Source organism: Pogoniulus pusillus, chromosome 15 (assembly GCF_015220805.1).
Source record: "Pogoniulus pusillus isolate bPogPus1 chromosome 15, bPogPus1.pri, whole genome shotgun sequence".
Taxonomy (NCBI): domain Eukaryota; kingdom Metazoa; phylum Chordata; class Aves; order Piciformes; family Lybiidae; genus Pogoniulus; species Pogoniulus pusillus.
In genome coordinates this window covers 4,276,929-4,296,344 of record NC_087278.1, presented here as the reverse complement: position 1 = coordinate 4,296,344, position 19,416 = coordinate 4,276,929, and the positions used below count along the sequence as shown (strand labels likewise).

Here is a 19,416-nt window from a genome sequence, read left to right as displayed (position 1 = left end):
TCCAGTGCTCTCCACAGGACCTTGCAGCAGTTATCTGTGAAATTACAGTTACCACTTATTTCACTTCTTGAGATATTTCTGTGCTTTGAGTGTTCTCTGAAATAATTTTTTGAAGAGTTTCTTCAAATATTTCTCATTGCTCAGTTCTGCTTTCTTTGCTAGCCCAGTGTTGCTTAGCACAGAGCTGCATCAAGTTTGAAATGGTGTAGATTTGGGTGTATGGTGCCAGGAATTACAACATAAAAGGTTGGGCTTGCATAGTAGCATTAGCAAAGCTATGTAGTATACATTTTAGTAGCTCAATCATAGAGTCAGTCAGGGTTGGAAGGGACCACAAGGATCATTTAGTTCCAACCCCCCTGACATGGCCAGGGACACCCTACCCTACATCAGGCTGGCCACAGCCTCATCCAGCCTGGCCTTAAACACCTTGGAGTCACTGTCCCTGGGGCTGCTCAAGGCAGGATTGGACGTGGCACTTGGTGATGATCTTGATGATCTATGAGGTCTCTTCCAACCTTGGTGATACTGTGATACCTCCAGGGATGGGGCCTGAACCAGCTCCCTGGGCAACTCGTTCCAGGGTCTCACCAGTCTCATGGTTCATCTAGTTCTTCTAGTTCAAATCCCACTGCCGTGGCAGAGACACGTTCCCCTAGACCATGTTGCTCAAGACCACATACATCCCAGTCTTGAACACTTCCAGGGAAGGAGTATTCACAACTTTTCTGAGCAACCTGTTCCAGTGTCTCACCAGGCTCACTAAAGAATCTCTTCCTAATCTCCAGTCTAAATCTACCCTCTTCCAGATTAATGCCATTGCCCTTTGTCCTGTGACCTCAATCCCTTGTAAAAGATACCTCCTACAAGGCCTCCTCCAGGTCGCACTCTCCTTGGCATAAGCTGAGTCGGTCGTTGCCTTCTGGCTTCCCTGGACATTTGTGTGTGTGGTAGTTTGGCCCTGGCTGGGGATGTACACTTAGGGCACTAGTTTTTAAAGCTGCCTACAATCCTTGCTGAGCTGATTAAAGTCATGTGGTTGCTGATGGTGCCATGTAAATTTTCAAGCTGGCATGTTGTTTCTTTTAACTTACAAGACAAAAGCAGTGGAAGTGTTACTCGGAGATGGTGAGAGTAGTGTTACTATTAGTGTGTAAAAAGCTCCTGAGGCAACTGCAGAGATTGCTCATAGAACCTAACTCCTAGTTTTGCAGGAAGTCTCATTGAAGCCAGGATAAGGATGTACACATTTACCCCATGGATGTGAATATGGTTCCTGAACTAACGAGGCTGAAAGCTCTTTGTCCCACCAAAGGAATTTGTACTAGCTACATTTCATAGTATCGTGTGGGTCCACTGGGATTTGGATACGTAACACTTGCTCAACACTTCCTCCAGCAGTAGGAGCTCCTTCAGTGCTCATGAAGAAGGATAAAAAGCAGCTGAATTTTAATTCCATCCTAACTGTATCTTTCTTAAGTGCAGTATAAAGTTACAATAACCTTTTTACCCTTGTGGTGGCATCCAAAATCTGATGAGATCATAGAATCAAGCAGGTTGGAAGAGACCTCCAAGCTCATCCAGTCCAACCTAGCACCCAGCCCTAGCCAGTCAACCAGACCATGGCACTAAGTGTCTCAGCCAGGCTTTTCTTGAACACCTCCAGGGATGGCGACTCCACCACCTCCCTGGGCAGCCCATTCCAATGCCAATCACTCTCTCTGACAACAACTTCCTCCTAACATCCAGCCTATACTTACCCAGGCACAACTTGAGACTGTGTCCCCTTGTTCTGTTGCTGGCTGCCTGGCAGAAGAGGCCACCCACCACCTGGCTACAGCCTCCCTTCAGTTAGTTGTAGACAGCAATGAGGTCACCCCTGAGCCTCCTCCAGGCTGCACGCCCCCAGCTCCCTCAGCCTCTCCTCATAGGGTTTGTGTTCCAGACCCCTCACCAGCTTTGTTGCCCTTCTCTGGACACCTTCCAGCACCTCAACAGAGGGGCCCAGAAATGTTTGTTCCCTTTCCTGATTTTTCTCCTGGAACTAAGTTACAGAGGAAGTGTGGGAGATGGATCCAACTCTCCCTGTAACCCCCTTTCTTCCAGCATATTTTGTCAACCACCAAAATCCATGAATGGCTGAAAACTGGGAAAATGATAGCAAAGGAGGGTGCTGCCCATCTTATGCTCTTCTGTACCATCTAGAAGTAGGCACTGTTAACAAAGGTGGTGAATAGCTGAAGCTAGATGAAGCTGTGGTATGATCTAATGCAGCTGATCCTGTGGTCTCACAGCAACACATCTGTCTGTTCTTAACTAATTGTTGCAGTTTGGTAGGTTGGACTTTGTATTTCTGTCCTATAGGCCCAGGATGTGGAGTTGTGGCTATTATAATGCTATGTAATAAAGTTAGATTTTTCTGTTCTCTTTAGAAAGAAATTATCCTTCAAATTCATTCAGCTAAAATACAAAATCAGAAAGACAAACTGCATCTCAAGAGATCTTGCTGCATGGTGATATGGGGCCATGGTGACATGCAAGGCCAGTGGGATCCTGGGGTGTATTAGGAAGAGTGTGTCCAGCTGATCAAGGGAGGTTCTCCTCCCCCTCTACTCTGCCCTGGTGAGACCTCATCTTGAATACTGTGTTCAGTTTTGGGCTCCCCAGTTGAAGAGGGACAGGGATCTGCTGGAGAGGGTCCAGCTGGGAGGATGATGAGGGGACTGGAGGGCATGGCTATGAGGAGAGGCTGAGGGACCTGGGGCTGCTTTGTCTGGAGAAGAGAAGACTGAGAGGGGATTTGATAAATGTTTATAAGTATCTGAAGGTTGCCAGGATCAGGGGACAGACTCTGCTCACTGCTCCCTGGGATAGGACAAGGAGCAATGGGTTTAAGTTGCATCAAAAGAGGTTCTGCCTCAACACAAAGGGGAACTTTTTCACTGTAAGGATCCCAGAGCACTGGAACAGGCTGCCCAGAGAGGTTGTAGGGTCTCTTTCTCTGGAGACTTTCCAGGCCTGTCTGGATGTGTTCCTGTGTGATCTGTGTTAGACAGTATTGTCCTGCTGTGGCAGGGGGGTTGGACTGGATGATCTCCTTTGTCCCTTACAACCCCTAATATCCTGTGGTCCTGTGATATATCTTAACCCTATACCTGTATGTTGCTCAACATCACAATAATGACAGTCTTGAGTAGAACCAGGCACCCTGAGCCCTAGTCCAGTGGTTGTGTCCTAGAAAACAGCTCTTTTAATTTTCCACTAAGACCTGTCCCTCATTCACTCAACAGGACGGGTTCTAAAGGAAACTAAATCAAAGTTGCCAAAGCAATCAACTGAACATGAGAAATATCCTAACTTTGAAGTGTCTGTAATAAATACACGTTTCATGATGGAATAGTTCAACTCTGCTGTTCCTGGGTAACCAATACATCAACAGTCAGAAACACAAACTCATAGAAGGGCCAGCAGGGTCCACAAAGTACAGTTCACTGCTGACAAATTATCTGTCAAATAAAAGGAATTGTCTTTACTGGCTTTGTGGTTATAGTTATTATGGATACAGTTATTATGCTTACATAGTGGTAATGTAGAGTTACAATAAATATTGGTCTATAAATCAGGAAAGAACTGTGAGGATAATTTTGCCAGTCAATGAGGGTTGTTCCATTAGCTCGCATTAGCTGTGGTCTGAGAATTATTTCTGTGCAGCCTGAGCCACACATAAGCAATGGAATGTAACCTTTAGATTATAGATACTGGATGGTGTTATTTAAATTCAAGCTGTTTCTATTGATTTTATTATTTTTTTTTGCTTCTGTATATGCCACAAAAAACATCTCCAAAAGTGCTTTCAGGAGAACATTCAGCATCACCAAACACAATCATCAGAAGTGACATCATCACCATCCAACTGCTGACACAAGTTGGGTGTGAGGCATTCAGGTTCTTCAGAGGTTTATCTAAACTCTCAACAGTTTGATTAGCCTGAGATAGCTGAAATGCATAAGATAAAGCAGAACCTTGCACACTGCTTGGGACCTGCTTTACTTCTCCCATAGTGAACTTTAACTGTATTGGTCCGTGGATGTTGGGCGTAGGTTTTCTCATACAGCATCCTGTTCCTAGCTATTCTTGTCTCCCCTCCAGGAATCTATGTCTTCAGGTTGGTTTGTTCACTGGAACACTCTGTCATGCTAACTGCTCTATCACAAGTTCTCCTGTAATGTAGAGAGATAACTTTGTCATCCAGCTGATACCATAAACAGGAGATAATTTGAGATAGAACAAGGGGAGATGGCCTCAAGCTGAGACTGGGGAGGTTTAGATTGAACATTAGGAAAAAGGTGCCACTGTCTGGCACTGGAATGAGCTGCCCAGGGAGGTGGTTGAGTCACCCACCCTGGATGTCTTTAAGGGTCATTTGGATGTGGTGTTTGCAGATATGGTTTAAGGTGAATCCTGTAGAGTAGTGTTCTAGGTTGGACTTGGTGATCCTGAGGGGCTTTGCCAACCTGCATGTTTCTGTGATTTCTGTGAACATCATTTTATCAGTATGAATACCATCTTGAATGCCATGGGAAATTCTGATCCCTGTCACATCACTGAAGCCTGAGAGGGGGTTGGCAGGGATGGTGAAAAGCCTAAACCAGCTGCATGTGTGGCTTAGAATTTCTCATTCCTTAGAGGAGAGTACAAGGGAAGTATGACAGAGGTCTGTTAAAACAGGAGTGGATGACAAGCATTCATTCCACATGTTTCTGTGATTCTGTGATATCCCATTTAGTGTTGGACAAGGCTGAAAGAGTTAAGTAGCTAAAAGCCAGCCAAGTTTACACTGCTTACTCTTGTATCTCTTGTATGTCTCGTTCTCCAGCTCTGCTAAAGTGGCTGCCAACCAACTTAAAATATTCATCCTTTCATATTGTGACATAGTCTTTGCTCAGAAATTTCTTGGTCAGTAGCTATTAAAATTCTCCAGGGTTTGATTCCTTAACACCAAAAGTGTTTAGCAATATTTGACAGGTATTGGCTTGCCTAAGAAAGTGGTTTACAATCTGATCATGATGACAGAGGAAGTGCTGCTTCTGGAAATAATCACTGCCTTTCTTTCTTCTTCTCACTTGAAAAATAAAGAGAAGAAAGAAAAAAAAAATCAGCATTGCCAGCAGTAGAGACAATAAAATAGAGGAGACCTGTAATTGCTTTGCAATTGGAGCAAATCTGCCTTCCAACATGTTTGAAACCATGTACTTGCTGATATCACAGATTCAGCCAGTTCCAAACCCCACAGTAAGGATATTCTGAGTCTCACTGGGAACGAGACGTCTTGTAGAAAGTGTCGTATAGCAGAGCAGATGGCATCTCTCTTGCAGACATCACTTCAATGTGCTGCTTCTAGTGCCTTGGAGAAGAAGGAACCGAGCACTGCTGTCCTGCAAGAGAGTTACATATCAGTCTTCCCATGCAGGAGCAGGAACATCTTTTGTGATGGTAGTATCACAGAAGTGTTGTCGTGAGATTTGTGTTCTTTGACATCATAGGAAAGCACAGTAGTGTGTCAGTGTGCTGCAGGTGAGACCAGCTCATGCAGTCTGGAGGATGATGATCAGGACCAGCTTTAGGCATAGCAAAGTAGCCACTTCCTGAAGCAGCACACTGGTGGGGCTGCCACTGATTCATAGACTAGCAAAAAGGGGGAGAAAGCTTTTAGTCCCAAAGCAATAGCACCTGCTCCAGGCTCTGCTTGCATTGGCTCAGAGAAACTGTCAGAGCAGCCCCTGGGAGGAGTCTTCTGGGCTGGCAGAGAACAAGGAGATCTAGAGAGCTGCAAGTTTGGATAATTAAAGCCTCGACCCTAATCCACACACTCCTGGCTCTGCTGTGTGCTTCCTTTGCCTTTACCTCACTCAGATTTGGTGGAAGAAGGAAGAATAGCAGGATCCTTTATCAATGAGATAACAGTCAAGGTAGCAAGCTGATGCTGTTTCTCCATGCTTTCTGTCCCCTTGCTGAGCAACTCTCTGTCACACTGATGGATTCAGACATGTAGTGGCAGAGTCCAAAGCTGGAGGAGAGTGTACAGTGGGACCACCAGGGCTGTAATCATCCCGTGCTGGGGCCACAGGGATAGTTAGCCACAGTACTAACAGCCACGTGAGGAAATGCATCTGGGGAGCCACACTAAAACTGAGTTTTGCCTACACTGTTGCTAGGCATTGAGCCAAGCACTTCTCATCACTGGCAGCATATCTTCCATGCTGTTTATAGTAAGGTTTAGGAAGAAGCAGTTTGACCATGAAATTGATATGCTGATTATTGGCTTTGCTTTATTGTGGGCAGAACATTTTGGGGGGGGTGGAGGGGACACAAGATGCAGAGCCATTTGTGTCTGTGCGTGTAAGGGAAGTACAGGAGCCAGTCATGCATGATGCCTTCAAAGAGTGGGATTCTGCTTCCCTAGGTCTCTCTGATACTAGTTTTTCTTTTTATGAGGGGAAGGGGAAGACAAAGTCAGAAGATTTTTTTCAGATTCAAGCTTTCTCAGCCAACTAAGAACAATTCAGCAAGGAATAAATTCTTATCTTCCTTCAGATAATTTTATTCTCAGTTTATTCTCTGAAGATCTTGCCCAGCCTTTGCTAACCCAAGGGGAAGTCCACTGTGTTTCAACTCAACACAGACTACCCTCCCCCTTACAGCCTTGCTACTGACTGGGCACAACCCTGGAGGGGATTATGCTGCAGCTGTGTACAAAGATATTGATTCACAGTAGAAAGAAAACTAAAGGGGCAAAATAGGAAAGGTTTACAGACAGGTGTTCATAAATGCCTTTGTTTCTCCATGGTTCCAGAAATCCTTGGATTCCCATCAGTTTTGTGTATCTGTTTTCTCTGAGGAATTATCCACTAACCTAAAGTATGTTTAACTACTTGTGCACACTGGACTCTTAGCAAAAATAGCTGCTCTGTATTGCATATATTCAGATGCTATTGCTAGTAAAGACTTCAGGAAACCCCTCCAGGTTTCTTCAGCAGTTACAGGCTTACCAGCTCCAGATAAGCTTTCAGTAGTTTTTGGAGAGATCTGGTGAGTGAACCTTTCATTCTCGATGCAGTAACATATCAAATCACTAAGAATGGAGCAATGTAAGCTCTCAGAACAGACCAATCTTAGGCGACTTTCCAGTTGCATGAAAGATCTTCTACAGCTCAAGCTCAATTATTCTATAAAATTATTAGGGACTTCAGATGAGTGATGAGCTATGACCAATGAGATCACAGCATCAGAGGATCACAGGATGTTAGGGTTTGGAAGGGACCAAGGAGATCATCGAGTCCAACCCCTCTGCCAGAGCAGGACCACACAATCTAGCACAGATCACAGAGGAACACATCCAGACAGGCCTTGAGAGGCTCCAGAGAAGGAGACTCCACAACCTCTCTGGGAAGCCTGTTCCAGTGCTCTGGGACCCTTACAGTAAAGAAGTTCCCCTCTTGTGTGGAGGTGGAACCTCCTGTGCTGCAGCTGACATTCATTGCTCCTTGTCCTATCCCAGGGAGCAAGAGAGCAGAGCCTGTCCCCCACTCCTGACCACCTCTCAGATATTTATAAACATTTGTTCAATCCCCTCTCATTCTTCTCTTCTCCAGGCTAACAAGTCCCAAGAGATGTTCCACAAATCCAAGCAGCAGTGTCACAGTGCAGTTTTAGTCTAAGGACTGGTCACACTGGAGTTGAAACTCTGACAATATTGTTAGTTTAAAAGATCCAGCTAAGTTTAGAGTCTGTTCTGCAGCTGCTCAGGGAGCCTCTGCTTGTCACTTGCAAGGGCTTTGTGTTATAACCTGTCGGTCAGACTGCAGGTTTGGATTTCTATGAAACATTTTTCTGCCATAGTGTCAATTCCAAGTAATGTCTTGGACAGATATCTGTAATTTCCTTATTCCTGGAATTAAATTCCTCCATAGAGAGGGTCATTGCTTGAGATTCACAGTGCAGGGGAGGAGAGGAAGGGATTAATATATTCAGTAAGTAAAGTTCTGCTGGACAGGATTGTTCTTAGAATTGTACATTGGATACACTGAATTTACCCAGCTCATGGCTCATGCTTTTTAGCTAAGTCCTGTTAGGAAAAGCAGAAGTTTAGCAAACATTGCTCTCAGAACAAAGTTGTCAGATATCTCCAGTTTGAGAGAAACTGTCTCCAAAATGGAAGCTTGATGGAAATACCTTGTGAAATATTTGACTTCTTGTGCAGGAAGTGAACTTTGCTTTCATTTTAGATTCATCATGTTCTATTCATTCCCCCCCCACCCCCAGCTATAGCTGATAAAATACATGGTCAAAATCCTGTAAAGCTGCTACGTTTGCCTGCTATCATTCACATTTTCTTGTAAGAAAAGGACATAAACTTAACGTTTCATTGGGTAAAAAAATGCTCTTTCAATTATTCATTTGCAATGGTGACCTTTTCAAGTTGAATTATTCCGTGTTGGCACGAGGGTTTTTCTTGTGTCTTAAAGTGTTTTATGGTTGAAGAATTCATGCAGCTAATCTAATTACTTTGACCGAAATTTGTTGTGCCGTTGATGTCTTTTTGCTGTGCTACAGGAGAGCAGCTGCGAAATGCATTCGGTATCGATTCATTAAAAGGGGTTTGCTGTTAGAGAAGCAGAAATGCAGACCACCACCTCTTTTGTATTAAAAAGGGAAAGGGGAAGACATAGTAAGCCCTGCCATAGGCTGCTTCTTAATGTCTTGTGCAACGTTAAGAAAAAAAAATCTACCCCAAACAGATATGCAGAGCGTAACTGGTCTGAAGATTCAGATTTAAGTGCTCTAGGTTGCTTTTGAATCTTGCTATTTTCTGCCTTTGTTTTGACTGCTCTCATCATTCAAGATTGACGCTTGGATGGGTGTGTAGGAGGAAGCAGCAGCAGCAGGCTTACAGCTTGCAGACAAAAAAAAACCACTCTGCCTTATCTGATGGCTATTATTGAAAATGCGAGGTGTAGCCTAGGCTCTGGGTAATGAAGGGGAGCGAGCGAGGGGGAGCAAGAAGCATGGAGCTGCATACTGATGAGTGTAGGAGTACTTGATAAAAAAGAATTCTTGCTGCTGGCAGTGCATTGCTCATTGTGGAGTATTCCAACAATCACATATAACGGAGAACAGCTTAGCTGACAGCTTGATATGCTGGCTTCTTTTTTTCTCCCCCCCTCCTGTATGACGTACTGGTCTGTAGTAAAGATTAATAACTAAGAAATGTAGAGCTGGGATCAGATCTTACGCTATATACTGCCCTGTAAACTATGTTTTACTTCTGACTTCTCTGCTTGCTGAAAACATTAATCTGTCAAGCTGGCGGGCTCCTTTGATACCAACTTTCCCAGGAACACGATGTGGCAATGCCACCTCTCAGCCCAGGACTACCGCTATTATCCAGTGGATGGTTACTCGTTGCTTAAACGCCTCCCTCTTCGCCCTCCTACAGGACCCCGATGCCCTGTCCAGACAGTGGGACAATGGTTGGAAAATATTGGGCTACCTCAGTATGAAAACCACTTGCTGGCAAATGGATTTGACAATGTGCAATTTATGGTAAGAAATCTTCTGTGCATAGCTGTGTATATATACACTGTAGCTGCCTTTTATTTTTCTGTCTGTCTATTATGTGCTCATAAAAACCTTAGAGCTGTTCTGCATTGCACGAAGGAGAGCTGCTTAGTGTTTCACTTCTCTGTGTCTAGCTAAATTCATACATAAACTGTCCTCGTGTAACTTCCAAACTGTACATGTTACAAAATATTCTAGCCAGAAATATGGTAAAGGGAAACCTGAGTATTAAGGGGTTTTTTCTCTTCCCCTCATCAGTCTTCAGACTGAAAAAGGAAGATGCACAGTGCTTTTAACCCATTGCAGGATGTTCACAGTGTGGAAAAGCTGTAAACAGCCCTCCTTGCAATACCTCACATTATTGCTTTGATTTAAGCATTAAGAGCTTTGTAACAATTCAGTAGCAGGCAATGCCATTCTTGCATTGAGAGGTATTTTAATGGCAACAAATTATTTAAGGAGGTGTGCTCTCTGTGCAGGGAGTTCTGCATGTCTCAGTTAAATGTTATTGCATCTTAGATAATCAGGCTATGGGATTCACTTGTTGAAACTTATGCCCTGTGTGGAGAAGTAGTGCATCCCTTTTTCTGATAGCTCCATTTTCATGTTTTAACTCTGGGGATTTATCAGGGACACGATGAATTAAATAAAAATTGGTGTGCTTCAGGCTTTACAGCATTGCCATGTGGTGTAAAGTAACTGACAACTCACAGGCACAAACTTTCCATTCAAATGAATATTGACAGTAAAGAGAGAAGCTTCCTTGTTAGGGTCGTTGTATAATTACTTTTCTACCTGCTTCAGCATTCTCACTCCTTGAACCTCTTGCAAAAACCCTGACTGCGTTTCTTACCAAGTATCAGAGCTTAAAATATAAGTAATCACCCCCTTTGGGAGATATTTTTAGCAACCACATATATCTTGGAACAGTTCTAACTTGCCAGAACTTATACCTGGCATACAAAACCCAGAAGTGAAACAGCATCAACATTACAGCTCTGAAATTCTCACGGGTTGTGGTTTTCCTTTTCGGTTTATTTTGCCAACGTTATTCTGTGCCCCTAGGTTACTGAACAGAAATACAGGGCACAAATCCTCTGCCATTGCCACCTTACAACAGTATAGAGGTTTCTTCCTGGCTTTGCATGGCTGCCATGTGATCTTTTGCTTCTGTCAGTAAAAGTCGTTAGAATCTTTGCCATTAAGTAGTCTTGAAAACAGAGCTGCAAGGCTGTGCTGTCAGCTCAGCGATGTAAAATAAATCCATACCAAAGCTTGCTTCAAGATACAGTTCCCCAAAATGTGAAAACATATTCTTGTATACGTCAGAGAATTAGTTGCATAAGTAGGTGAGTGTTTAGTCTTAAAACCATTGCAGAAGGAAATCCTTCACAGGAGGCTGTGGGTGGCATGACAAATGCAGGGGGTACACCTACCACAGGTTAATGATGAGCACCAGAGGAGCTAAAGAAGCTGCCCTGAGGGCTTTCCAGTTGTCTCCTGGCTGTGGAAGGGCCCAAAGGGGGAAATTGAGACTTTCAATTGCTATGTGTCTTATTGATATACTTACGTAAACGTACAAATGAGATGCAAGATGATGATATTCAGTACATGAACCAAACTTTCCCTGCATCAAGCAGCTTAAGTTATGCCTGCATACTTGTGTGTCAGCTCCTGTTCTGCTGTCATTTTCATTGAAGCCTTTTCTGCAGTGTTTTAAAACGTATTTCATGGGTAAAATACATAATTGCTCTTAATATTAGTTGGGATAGCATCCCTGTGTGAATGGAACATCAGGCTCTCAAATCCAGTGATTAAGCAAAAAGCTTAGGGAAATGGCCTAATGATAAAAAATTGTCTAATTTTAGTAATTTAGTACTTTCTAATTTATTGATTTCACACTGCTCATCAAGATGTTACAGACTTCAGCTTTTGCTTGCACCAGAAATTGAACAGTCCCCATATTTTACTGGAAACAAACCCAATCACTTTGGAAAGGAAAAAAAAACCTATCAGAAAACACCAACTTCTTTTTATATTAGTCTTTTGATTATACCAGCATTATGTAAGCAAAGCATCTTCTGGAGATTGAAACTGGTGGGGTTGAAAATATGTTTTTGTTCCATCAGATGCATTAAAGAGAAAATTAAACGTGGAAAGCATATAGGGAAATGAGAGAAAGAGAAATCAGCTATGCCAAGAGAAATTCAGATGGCTTTAAAATGAAATGTGCTGTAATCTCCCTTAATATGAGAGAAGTGCTTTTGCCTTTATTAAAGTCCTCTACATATTAAGCTATATTTCACAAGCCCGTTAAATTGCATGGCTCCAATAGGTTAGCTACTTTGCATTGAAGAACTCTAATACTTCAATGCAGTAAAAATCAGTTGGACATATTTGTTCTTCCTTCTGTACCATATCCTTGCTTTTGTTTTTCTGGAAGCACATTCTGACCTGCATTTATTCATTCTGTTGCCTAAGCAACAACCATCACACTCCTATTAAGTATGATTTAGTAGTACAGGTCTTACTAGATGTTCAGAACAGGAGAGGGAATATCACAATGATATAATTAATGTCCATGGACTAACATACATCTGAGAAGAAATACATTTATACTGTTCTCAGCAGCAGAAGTCTATTAATTAAATTAGCATTCTTCTAAAAAGGTGTTTTTCAGAGAAAAAGGTTTTATGGTAGGCATTTATTACATCACAGAAATTAAATCCTTGGGCATGAGGAAAGTTATTCACTAGACCATGCCTAGAACTAGAAGGATTTGTTTCTGTTACCTGAAGTGTGTGGACTCCATAGTAAGAAACAGCCTCTTAACTTTACAGTATGGGTATTTTTTCCCCATAGCTATTGATATATTTGCTTTAAAAAGAACTTGAAACATAGCATTAAAAAGTAAGCTGCATTTTCATGCACTACTTCATTTCTACTCACAGCCTATTTGCGCACATAGCAACTGCAATTCCTACCTACAATTAATGCCATGCAGGAATGACACTTGCACAGTATTTAGTAGGCCCAAAGCAGGTTCAGTCCCAGGAATTGGTTCATGTCTGCTTGTTAGAGCAGAATCATACCTGAATATTTCTGTATGCATATTTCTATGTGCCATCCTTATTAACTTTGGTAATTTGTTGTGTAAGAGGCTGCAGTGTCCTTCAGATGTAGAAATGGGTAGTGACTTTATGCAGCGCTAATACCTATATTTGAAGATGCAGATGATACTGCACTTTCATAAGGGGAAGGATATTTTGCAGTCAAACTAATTCTGAAGTGCAGGAAAACAGTTAGCTCAGTGCTAAATTACAGCAGATGAACTAGATATAAACAGTAAGGAAACCTAATGAATCGGTGAGCAGCTTTTTGATGAACAAGTCCCATAGATATCCCTGGGACAAGCTTTGTGCAGCCTTCAGGCCTGCATAACTTCATATGCTAAGGAAAACAAAAATAGATTGTAGAGAAAGAGGTGAAAATATACAAATGTGCCAGGTCAGTAGATTGTTGCATGCAGCACTCTGCAACTCTGGAGCTTCATCAAAGACTCTCTTCTGGATTCGGAGAGATGAAAGCATTCAATCAAATTCAAGCCCAGTGGGGACTAGTTTTGATTAAGGACTGTGTATGGCTATTTATAGGTTGTTCTAATCATTTAAATCTAATCACTGAAGATATGCTGAGATTTTATTACTTAGTTAATATTGCAATTTGATGAAGCTAGTATCCCTTTAAAAGATGTATGAAACGCTGCATGAGACAAACCGGGACCAGGCAATTAGAATGAGTTAACAGGAAAATATGAAGCACTTTGTTAGATCTTTTGACATTCCAAAGTGTTGTTCACTAGTAACAGTTAATAACCTGAAATGGTACTAGACACTAGACTTGCTGCTGGGAACTTACAGGCATGTATCTCTACTCCTTCAAGTAATAAGTGACCTGCATTGCCTGAGGATCTAGGTATTGTTTATGTATTTTGTTTTGGTTTATGCTCTCTCCTTTTCACTGTTGGGAAACTGAGGCATAGAGTGGCTGCAGGGCTGGAATTTACTACTGCTTATACACTTGAGGTAAGGGACACTAGCTCTTAAAATCATTGCTGAGATAATGTCTGACAGATCGATACATGTGCTTAAACATAGGTATCTAGTACCAACTGAGACTGCAGCGAATCTGGGAGAGCCAGACAGGGCTGATAGATAGTACTGAGGACCAGAGGCAGCTAGACCCTTCATAATTACCAGCTGGCTGCCAACAAGCGTCTCAGATGGCTCTAGAGTCCTGTTTCTTAGGCAGCTGGAATGAATCTTAAACCTTTTAGGTCACACAGAGCTTATGACATGTCTAGGAGGTGAACATAGATGTCTTAGGTTTCTGCCTACTATCTTAGTTGCATATTCATTTCCCCTAATTTCATCTGTTTGTATTCATCCTGTCAACCTGCAGAAGCATTTACCTGGTTTCACAGGGTTAGCTATGGACTGCCTTCTCAATTCCCTTTTGCTGCCTGGTTTGAGTTCAGTTTTGAGTTAAGTTTTGACTTTTCTTTCTCCTTTTCCTCTCTCTCTCCCTTTATTTCTTTCATTTTTCACTAGGTCTGAAGGTTTATTAGTCAGCTGAAGTTTATCTGGAGTCTATCCTCTCTCAGGTGTCATTCCTGGGATTTGCTGTCCTAGAATACCCAGTAATTCTTCTTGCCCTTAATCTCTCTGGAGAATTTTGAGCTCTGTATCAAGAATAAAGGACAGAAACAATTTTATTTCTTCAGAGTAAAATACACCTGAAATAAATTCTCTTTGTGCACCAGCTCCAAGTCCTGCAATTGTAGAGGCCACCACAGCTTTTAGCCAAAAATTCCTGGTGCAGAGATTGATAATTTGGGCATTAGATGAATTTTTGAAGGAGTGGCTCAGTCTGCCAGCACTTTTCTGAAATTAGCCATGCTGCAGATGATGGAAAAGAGGCCAATGTTTGACAAGGGTTCTAGTCTATGGTGCCTTCAATGACATTCACAAGTCAGCTCCTAATGTGCTTAGGAGAGCAGATCAACACTCACAACATTGATGCTCTGAGCTCTCCAGACCCATAATGCAGGCACTCATTAGGGCACCCATGTGTCACCTGAAGGGTAAGAAGATTTGCAGAGCATTGTCTGTGTGCAGTTTCTACAAGAAAAAAAAGAACTGTTTAAGGCAACCTCAAAAATGGCAGTGAGTGAAATGCAGCAAGGCACATTTTTTAGCAGAGTAGAAGGAATATGAGTCTCCCTGATGCTGGAATAAGCTGTGGTTTAAGATTTTCTGTGTGTCTAAGATACGAGGAGAGAAGGCTCAGGAGTGACCTCATTGCTTTCTACAACTACCTGAAGGGAGATTGTAGCCAGGTGGGGGTTGGTCTCTTCTCCCAGGCAACCAGCAATAGAACAAGGGGACACAGTCTCAAATTGTGCCGGGGGAGGTCTAGGCTGGATGTTAGGAGGAAGTTGTTGGCAGAGAGAGTGACTGGCATTGGAATTGGCTGCCCAGGGAGGTGGTGGAGTCACCGTTGCTGGAGGTGTTCAAGGAAAGCCTGGATGAGGCACTTAGTGCCATGGTCTAGATGACTGGATAGGGCTGGGTGCTAGCTTGGCCTGGCTGATCTTGGAGGTCTCTTCCAACCTGGCTGATTCTATGATTCTATGTTTTTCTGTGTGTCTAAGATAAGCATTTCAATTCCCTCATCTGGACTTCACTTGCAAGCCCCAGGAGCTCCTCTCAGTGTCATTGTGGCCCTGGCTTCTTTCCTGAGCAAAGTGACTTTTCATCTCTCTGCTCTCATCTGAATCTTCCTCTCTTTCACCTTGGCAACCTTCTACAAGCATGACTCCTGAGGACAGCCAGTTCTTCCCTTAGTCCAACCTAGTGGGCAAACAAAGAGCAGGGCAGAGGTCAAGTTTAAACACTGACTTCTACAGATGAGATGTTTAGGACTCAGTTCTGTTTGTGTACAGGAATCAAGATCAATGTTAAAGGCATCTGTGTGAGCTTGGGATATATGATACAGGATCTATGGAAAAGCCACACGTTTCTGGAGCTTCAGTTAGACTTCAGGCAATTTTGCAGCACCTCAAGTGGCTCTGAATTAATTTCTGTGGCCATTAAAGCCAATGGAGCATAGAATGCAGTTTATCTGGCTGGTTGGATAACCACTGAGGTACTTATTTTAGGATAGATTAAAGTAGATTCATCTGGTCAACTGAATCACTATCTAGGCTGTATTGATTTTTTTCAAGCTCAGTCTCCCCTAAGGTATCATGTTGACATAAAAATTATGATGGATCAGTTTGGGCTAGAATCCATCCAGGGTTCACCAAAAAGAAAACATAAAGTATTTTTATTAAAGCTTTTTGTCCTTCCCTCAGAATATCCAGCCCTGAGGCTTCAAGATTTTCTCTTTCATCCTAGTAGGGAGTCTTTAATACAAAACCTGCAAATTAGAGCTCAGATAGGTGTCAGAGATTAAGGTTGTATCTATCATCCTGCAACACCTACAAGTCTAACAAATAATCCCATTTCATATCACACAGTATCACAGTATCACAGTATCACCAAGGTTGGAAGAGACCTCACAGATCATCAAGTCCAACCCTTCACCACAGTGCCCAAGGCTAGACCATGGCACCAAGTGCCACATCCAACCTTGCCTTGAACTGCCCCAGGGACGACGACTCCACCACCTCCCCAGGCAGCCCATTCCAGTGCCTAATGACTCTCTCAGTGAAGAACTTTCTCCTCACCTCGAGCCGAAATTTCCCCTGGCGCAGCCTGAGGCTGTGTCCTCTTGTTCTGGAGCTGGCCACCTGAGAGAAGAGAGCAACCTCCTCCTGGCCACAACCACCCCTCAGGTAGTTGTAGACAGCAATAAGGTCACCCCTGAGCCTCCTCTTCTCCAGGCTAAACAACCCCAGCTCCCTAAGCCTCTCCTCGTAGGGCTTGTGCTCAAGGCCTCTCACCAGCCTCGTCGCCCTTCTCTGGACACGCTCAAGCATCTCAGTGTCCTTCCTAAACTGGGGGGCCCAGAACTGAAAGCAGTACTCGAGGTGTGGTCTGACCAGTGCAGAGTACAGGGGCAGAATGACCTCCCTGCTCCTGCTGACCACACCACTCCTGATACAAGCCAGGATGCCACTGGCTCTCTTGGCCACCTGGGCACACTGCTGGCTCATGTTCAGGCGGGTATCAATCAGTACCCCCAGATCCCTCTCTGTCTGGCTGCTCTCCAGCCACTCCGACCCCAGCCTGTATCTCTGCATGGGGTTGTTGTGGCCAAAGTGCAGCACCCTGCACTTGGAGCTATTGAACCCCATCCCATTGGCCTCTGCCCATCTGTGCAGGCGGTCAAGGTCCCGCTGCAGAGCTCAGGTCCAGCCAGCATGGGTTTAGGAAGGGCAGATCCTGCCTTTCTAACCTGATCTCCTTCTATGATCAGGTGACCCGCTTGGTGGATGTGGGGAGGCCTGTGGATGTGGTCTATCTGGACTTCAGCAAGGCCTTTGACACTGTCCCCCACAGCAAACTGCTGGCTAAGCTGTCAACCCGCGGCTTGGATGGTAACACTCTGTGCTGGGTTAGGAACTGGCTGGAGGGCCGGACCCAGAGAGTGGTGGTGAATGGTGCCACATCCAGCTGGCGGCCAGTCACTAGTGGTGTCCCTCAGGGATCAGTGCTGGGCCCCATCCTCTTTAACATCTTCATAGATGATCTGGATGAGGGCATCGAGTCAGTCATCAGCAAGTTTGCAGATGACACTAAGCTGGGGGCAGATATGCTTCTGTCATGGTATTCCTCATCTGGTCAAGAGACAGAAGAGTTTATTGTTGTACTCCTCAAGATTGCATGTGTAAGTAGTACCCTGAGCTGTCTTTCTGTTTTGAGGTCTCAAATTCTTCTCTCTCATCCTGTGTGAGTGCATGCAGGTCTGGAGAGGCAGTATTCATTCCTCCATGGAAAGGCATTTTAGAGGATTCTGCTTCATATTTCTATAGCCACATATGTACCATGAAACACACAGGTACTGCAGGCTGGTGACTGCAGGTGACAGGTACTGTCACCTGTGACAGGTGACTGGTCCTGCAGCTGCCAGGGAACTTCAGGAAATCTTGGCAGTAGTGATTGCTCAACAGAAGAAAGAAAACCAAGAGAGTTCTGGTGCATTTTACTCAAAAAATGAATTCATAAGGAACTCATCTCCAGAGAGACCATTGACTTCATTAAGACATCCTGCCTATGCTGGATTCCTTGAGAGTCAGGGGCAGTGTTTTCATCTAACCCTCTCTCAACAGTTGTATCTTGAGGGTATAATCAGAGATGAGCCCATCTGACTGTCTGCTAGGTTCTGCTGAGTTAACCTTTAGGTGAGGGTTTCTCTGGTTGTTCTGGAATATTTGGCCATCTGTTGTCCCACAAAAGGCTGTACCTACAAGACACACAGATAGGACATGTTCTAGACAATACAGGTCAGTGTTAAGTGATAGAATGTTCTTCTCCTCAGCCCTGCTGTCAGGCTACTCACATCCACAAACCCTATGAAGAGAGGCTGAGGGAGCTGGGGGTGTGCAGCCTGCAGAAGAGGAGGCTCAGGGCAGACCTCATTGCTGTCTACAACTACCTGAAGGGAGGCTGTAGCCAGGTGGGGTTGGTCTCTTCTCCCAGGCAAGCAGCAACAAAAGAAGGGGACACAGCCTCAAGTTGTGCCAGGGGAGGTCTAGGCTGGATATTAGGAGGAAGTTGTTGTCAGAGAGAGTGATTGGCATTGGAATGGGCTGCCCAGGGAGGTGGTGGAGTCCCCATCCCTGGAGGTGTTGAAGCAAAGCCTGGATGAGGCACTCAGTGCCATGGTCTAGTTGATTGGCTAGGGCTATGAGCTAGGTTGGCCTGGATGATCTTGGAGGTCTCTTCCAACCTGGCTGATTCTATGATTCTACAATTCAGTCTGAAAGAGAAGAGCTTGTCCAATGTTTTGGGCTCACTCTTACCCCCACTAACAACGTAGGGCCGAATCCAGACTCTGAGAGCCATTGCACATACACCCACCACCAAGACTGAAGCTATTTCATGGTACATATCTGTAGCATGGTAACAGAGGACTGGAATTAGTCCCATCTGTTCTAGCAATATGTTAAATGTTAATGGTAAATGTTGTGCTCGAGCTAAAAGCCTGCCTAGTGCAGAGACTGGCCTGGCATATAAACACTGATGGAGTGTATTCTGAGACCACATATGTAAGAAATTATGTATTGGCCCTAAATAGAAGTTTATGAGGAACCAGTTGCAAATATTTAAAGTTTGGTTAATAGAGCAGATGAAAATTATGTTAATCAGAATAAAGTGTGACATTTTAGTCACCCAGAAGAGATGTGACGTCGCTGCAACACTCTCACTACTTATTTATGTCATGCCAAAACATTTTCTGGCTGATTTGGTTACCAAAACAAACAAGAATTAGAGATGTTAGATTTGTTATCAGTTAGAAATTGAAGAACTAGACATGGTCATTTTATAGAATGAAGTGTGAGTGCTGTTCTTCGTAAGAACGAAAACCATGGCACTAATTAAGGGTCATTAAAAGTAACAGGCAGCTCAAAGGTTAAGAAAGGCAGAAAATCTAAGTTTTCACTCTTCAGGGTGAACCTGAGCTAGAGCTAGATTGTGTGGTCCTGCTCTGGCAGGGGGGTTGGACTCAATCATCTCTTTGGGTCCCTTCCAACCCCTAACATCCTGTCAGCCTGTAAAACCTGAAGATTCA

General features: G+C 43.8%; 1 protein-coding gene across 19 annotated transcripts in view; it reads left to right on the top strand.

Moving 5' to 3' along the window:
* Window positions 1–19,416, top strand: part of ANKS1B (ankyrin repeat and sterile alpha motif domain containing 1B) — a 449,942-nt gene that overhangs the window by 174,099 nt on the left and 256,427 nt on the right. For 12 of the 19 annotated variants that reach the window (XM_064154982.1, XM_064154981.1, XM_064154990.1 and 9 more), the window contains exon 8: window positions 9,497–9,603. In XM_064154982.1, coding sequence (XP_064011052.1) covers window positions 9,497–9,603 — 107 coding nt within the window. Of the gene's footprint in view, window positions 1–9,127; window positions 9,604–19,416 lie in introns of those variants that run through there. The other 7 variants (XM_064154997.1, XM_064154994.1, XM_064154996.1 and 4 more) reach the window with 1 other exon arrangement.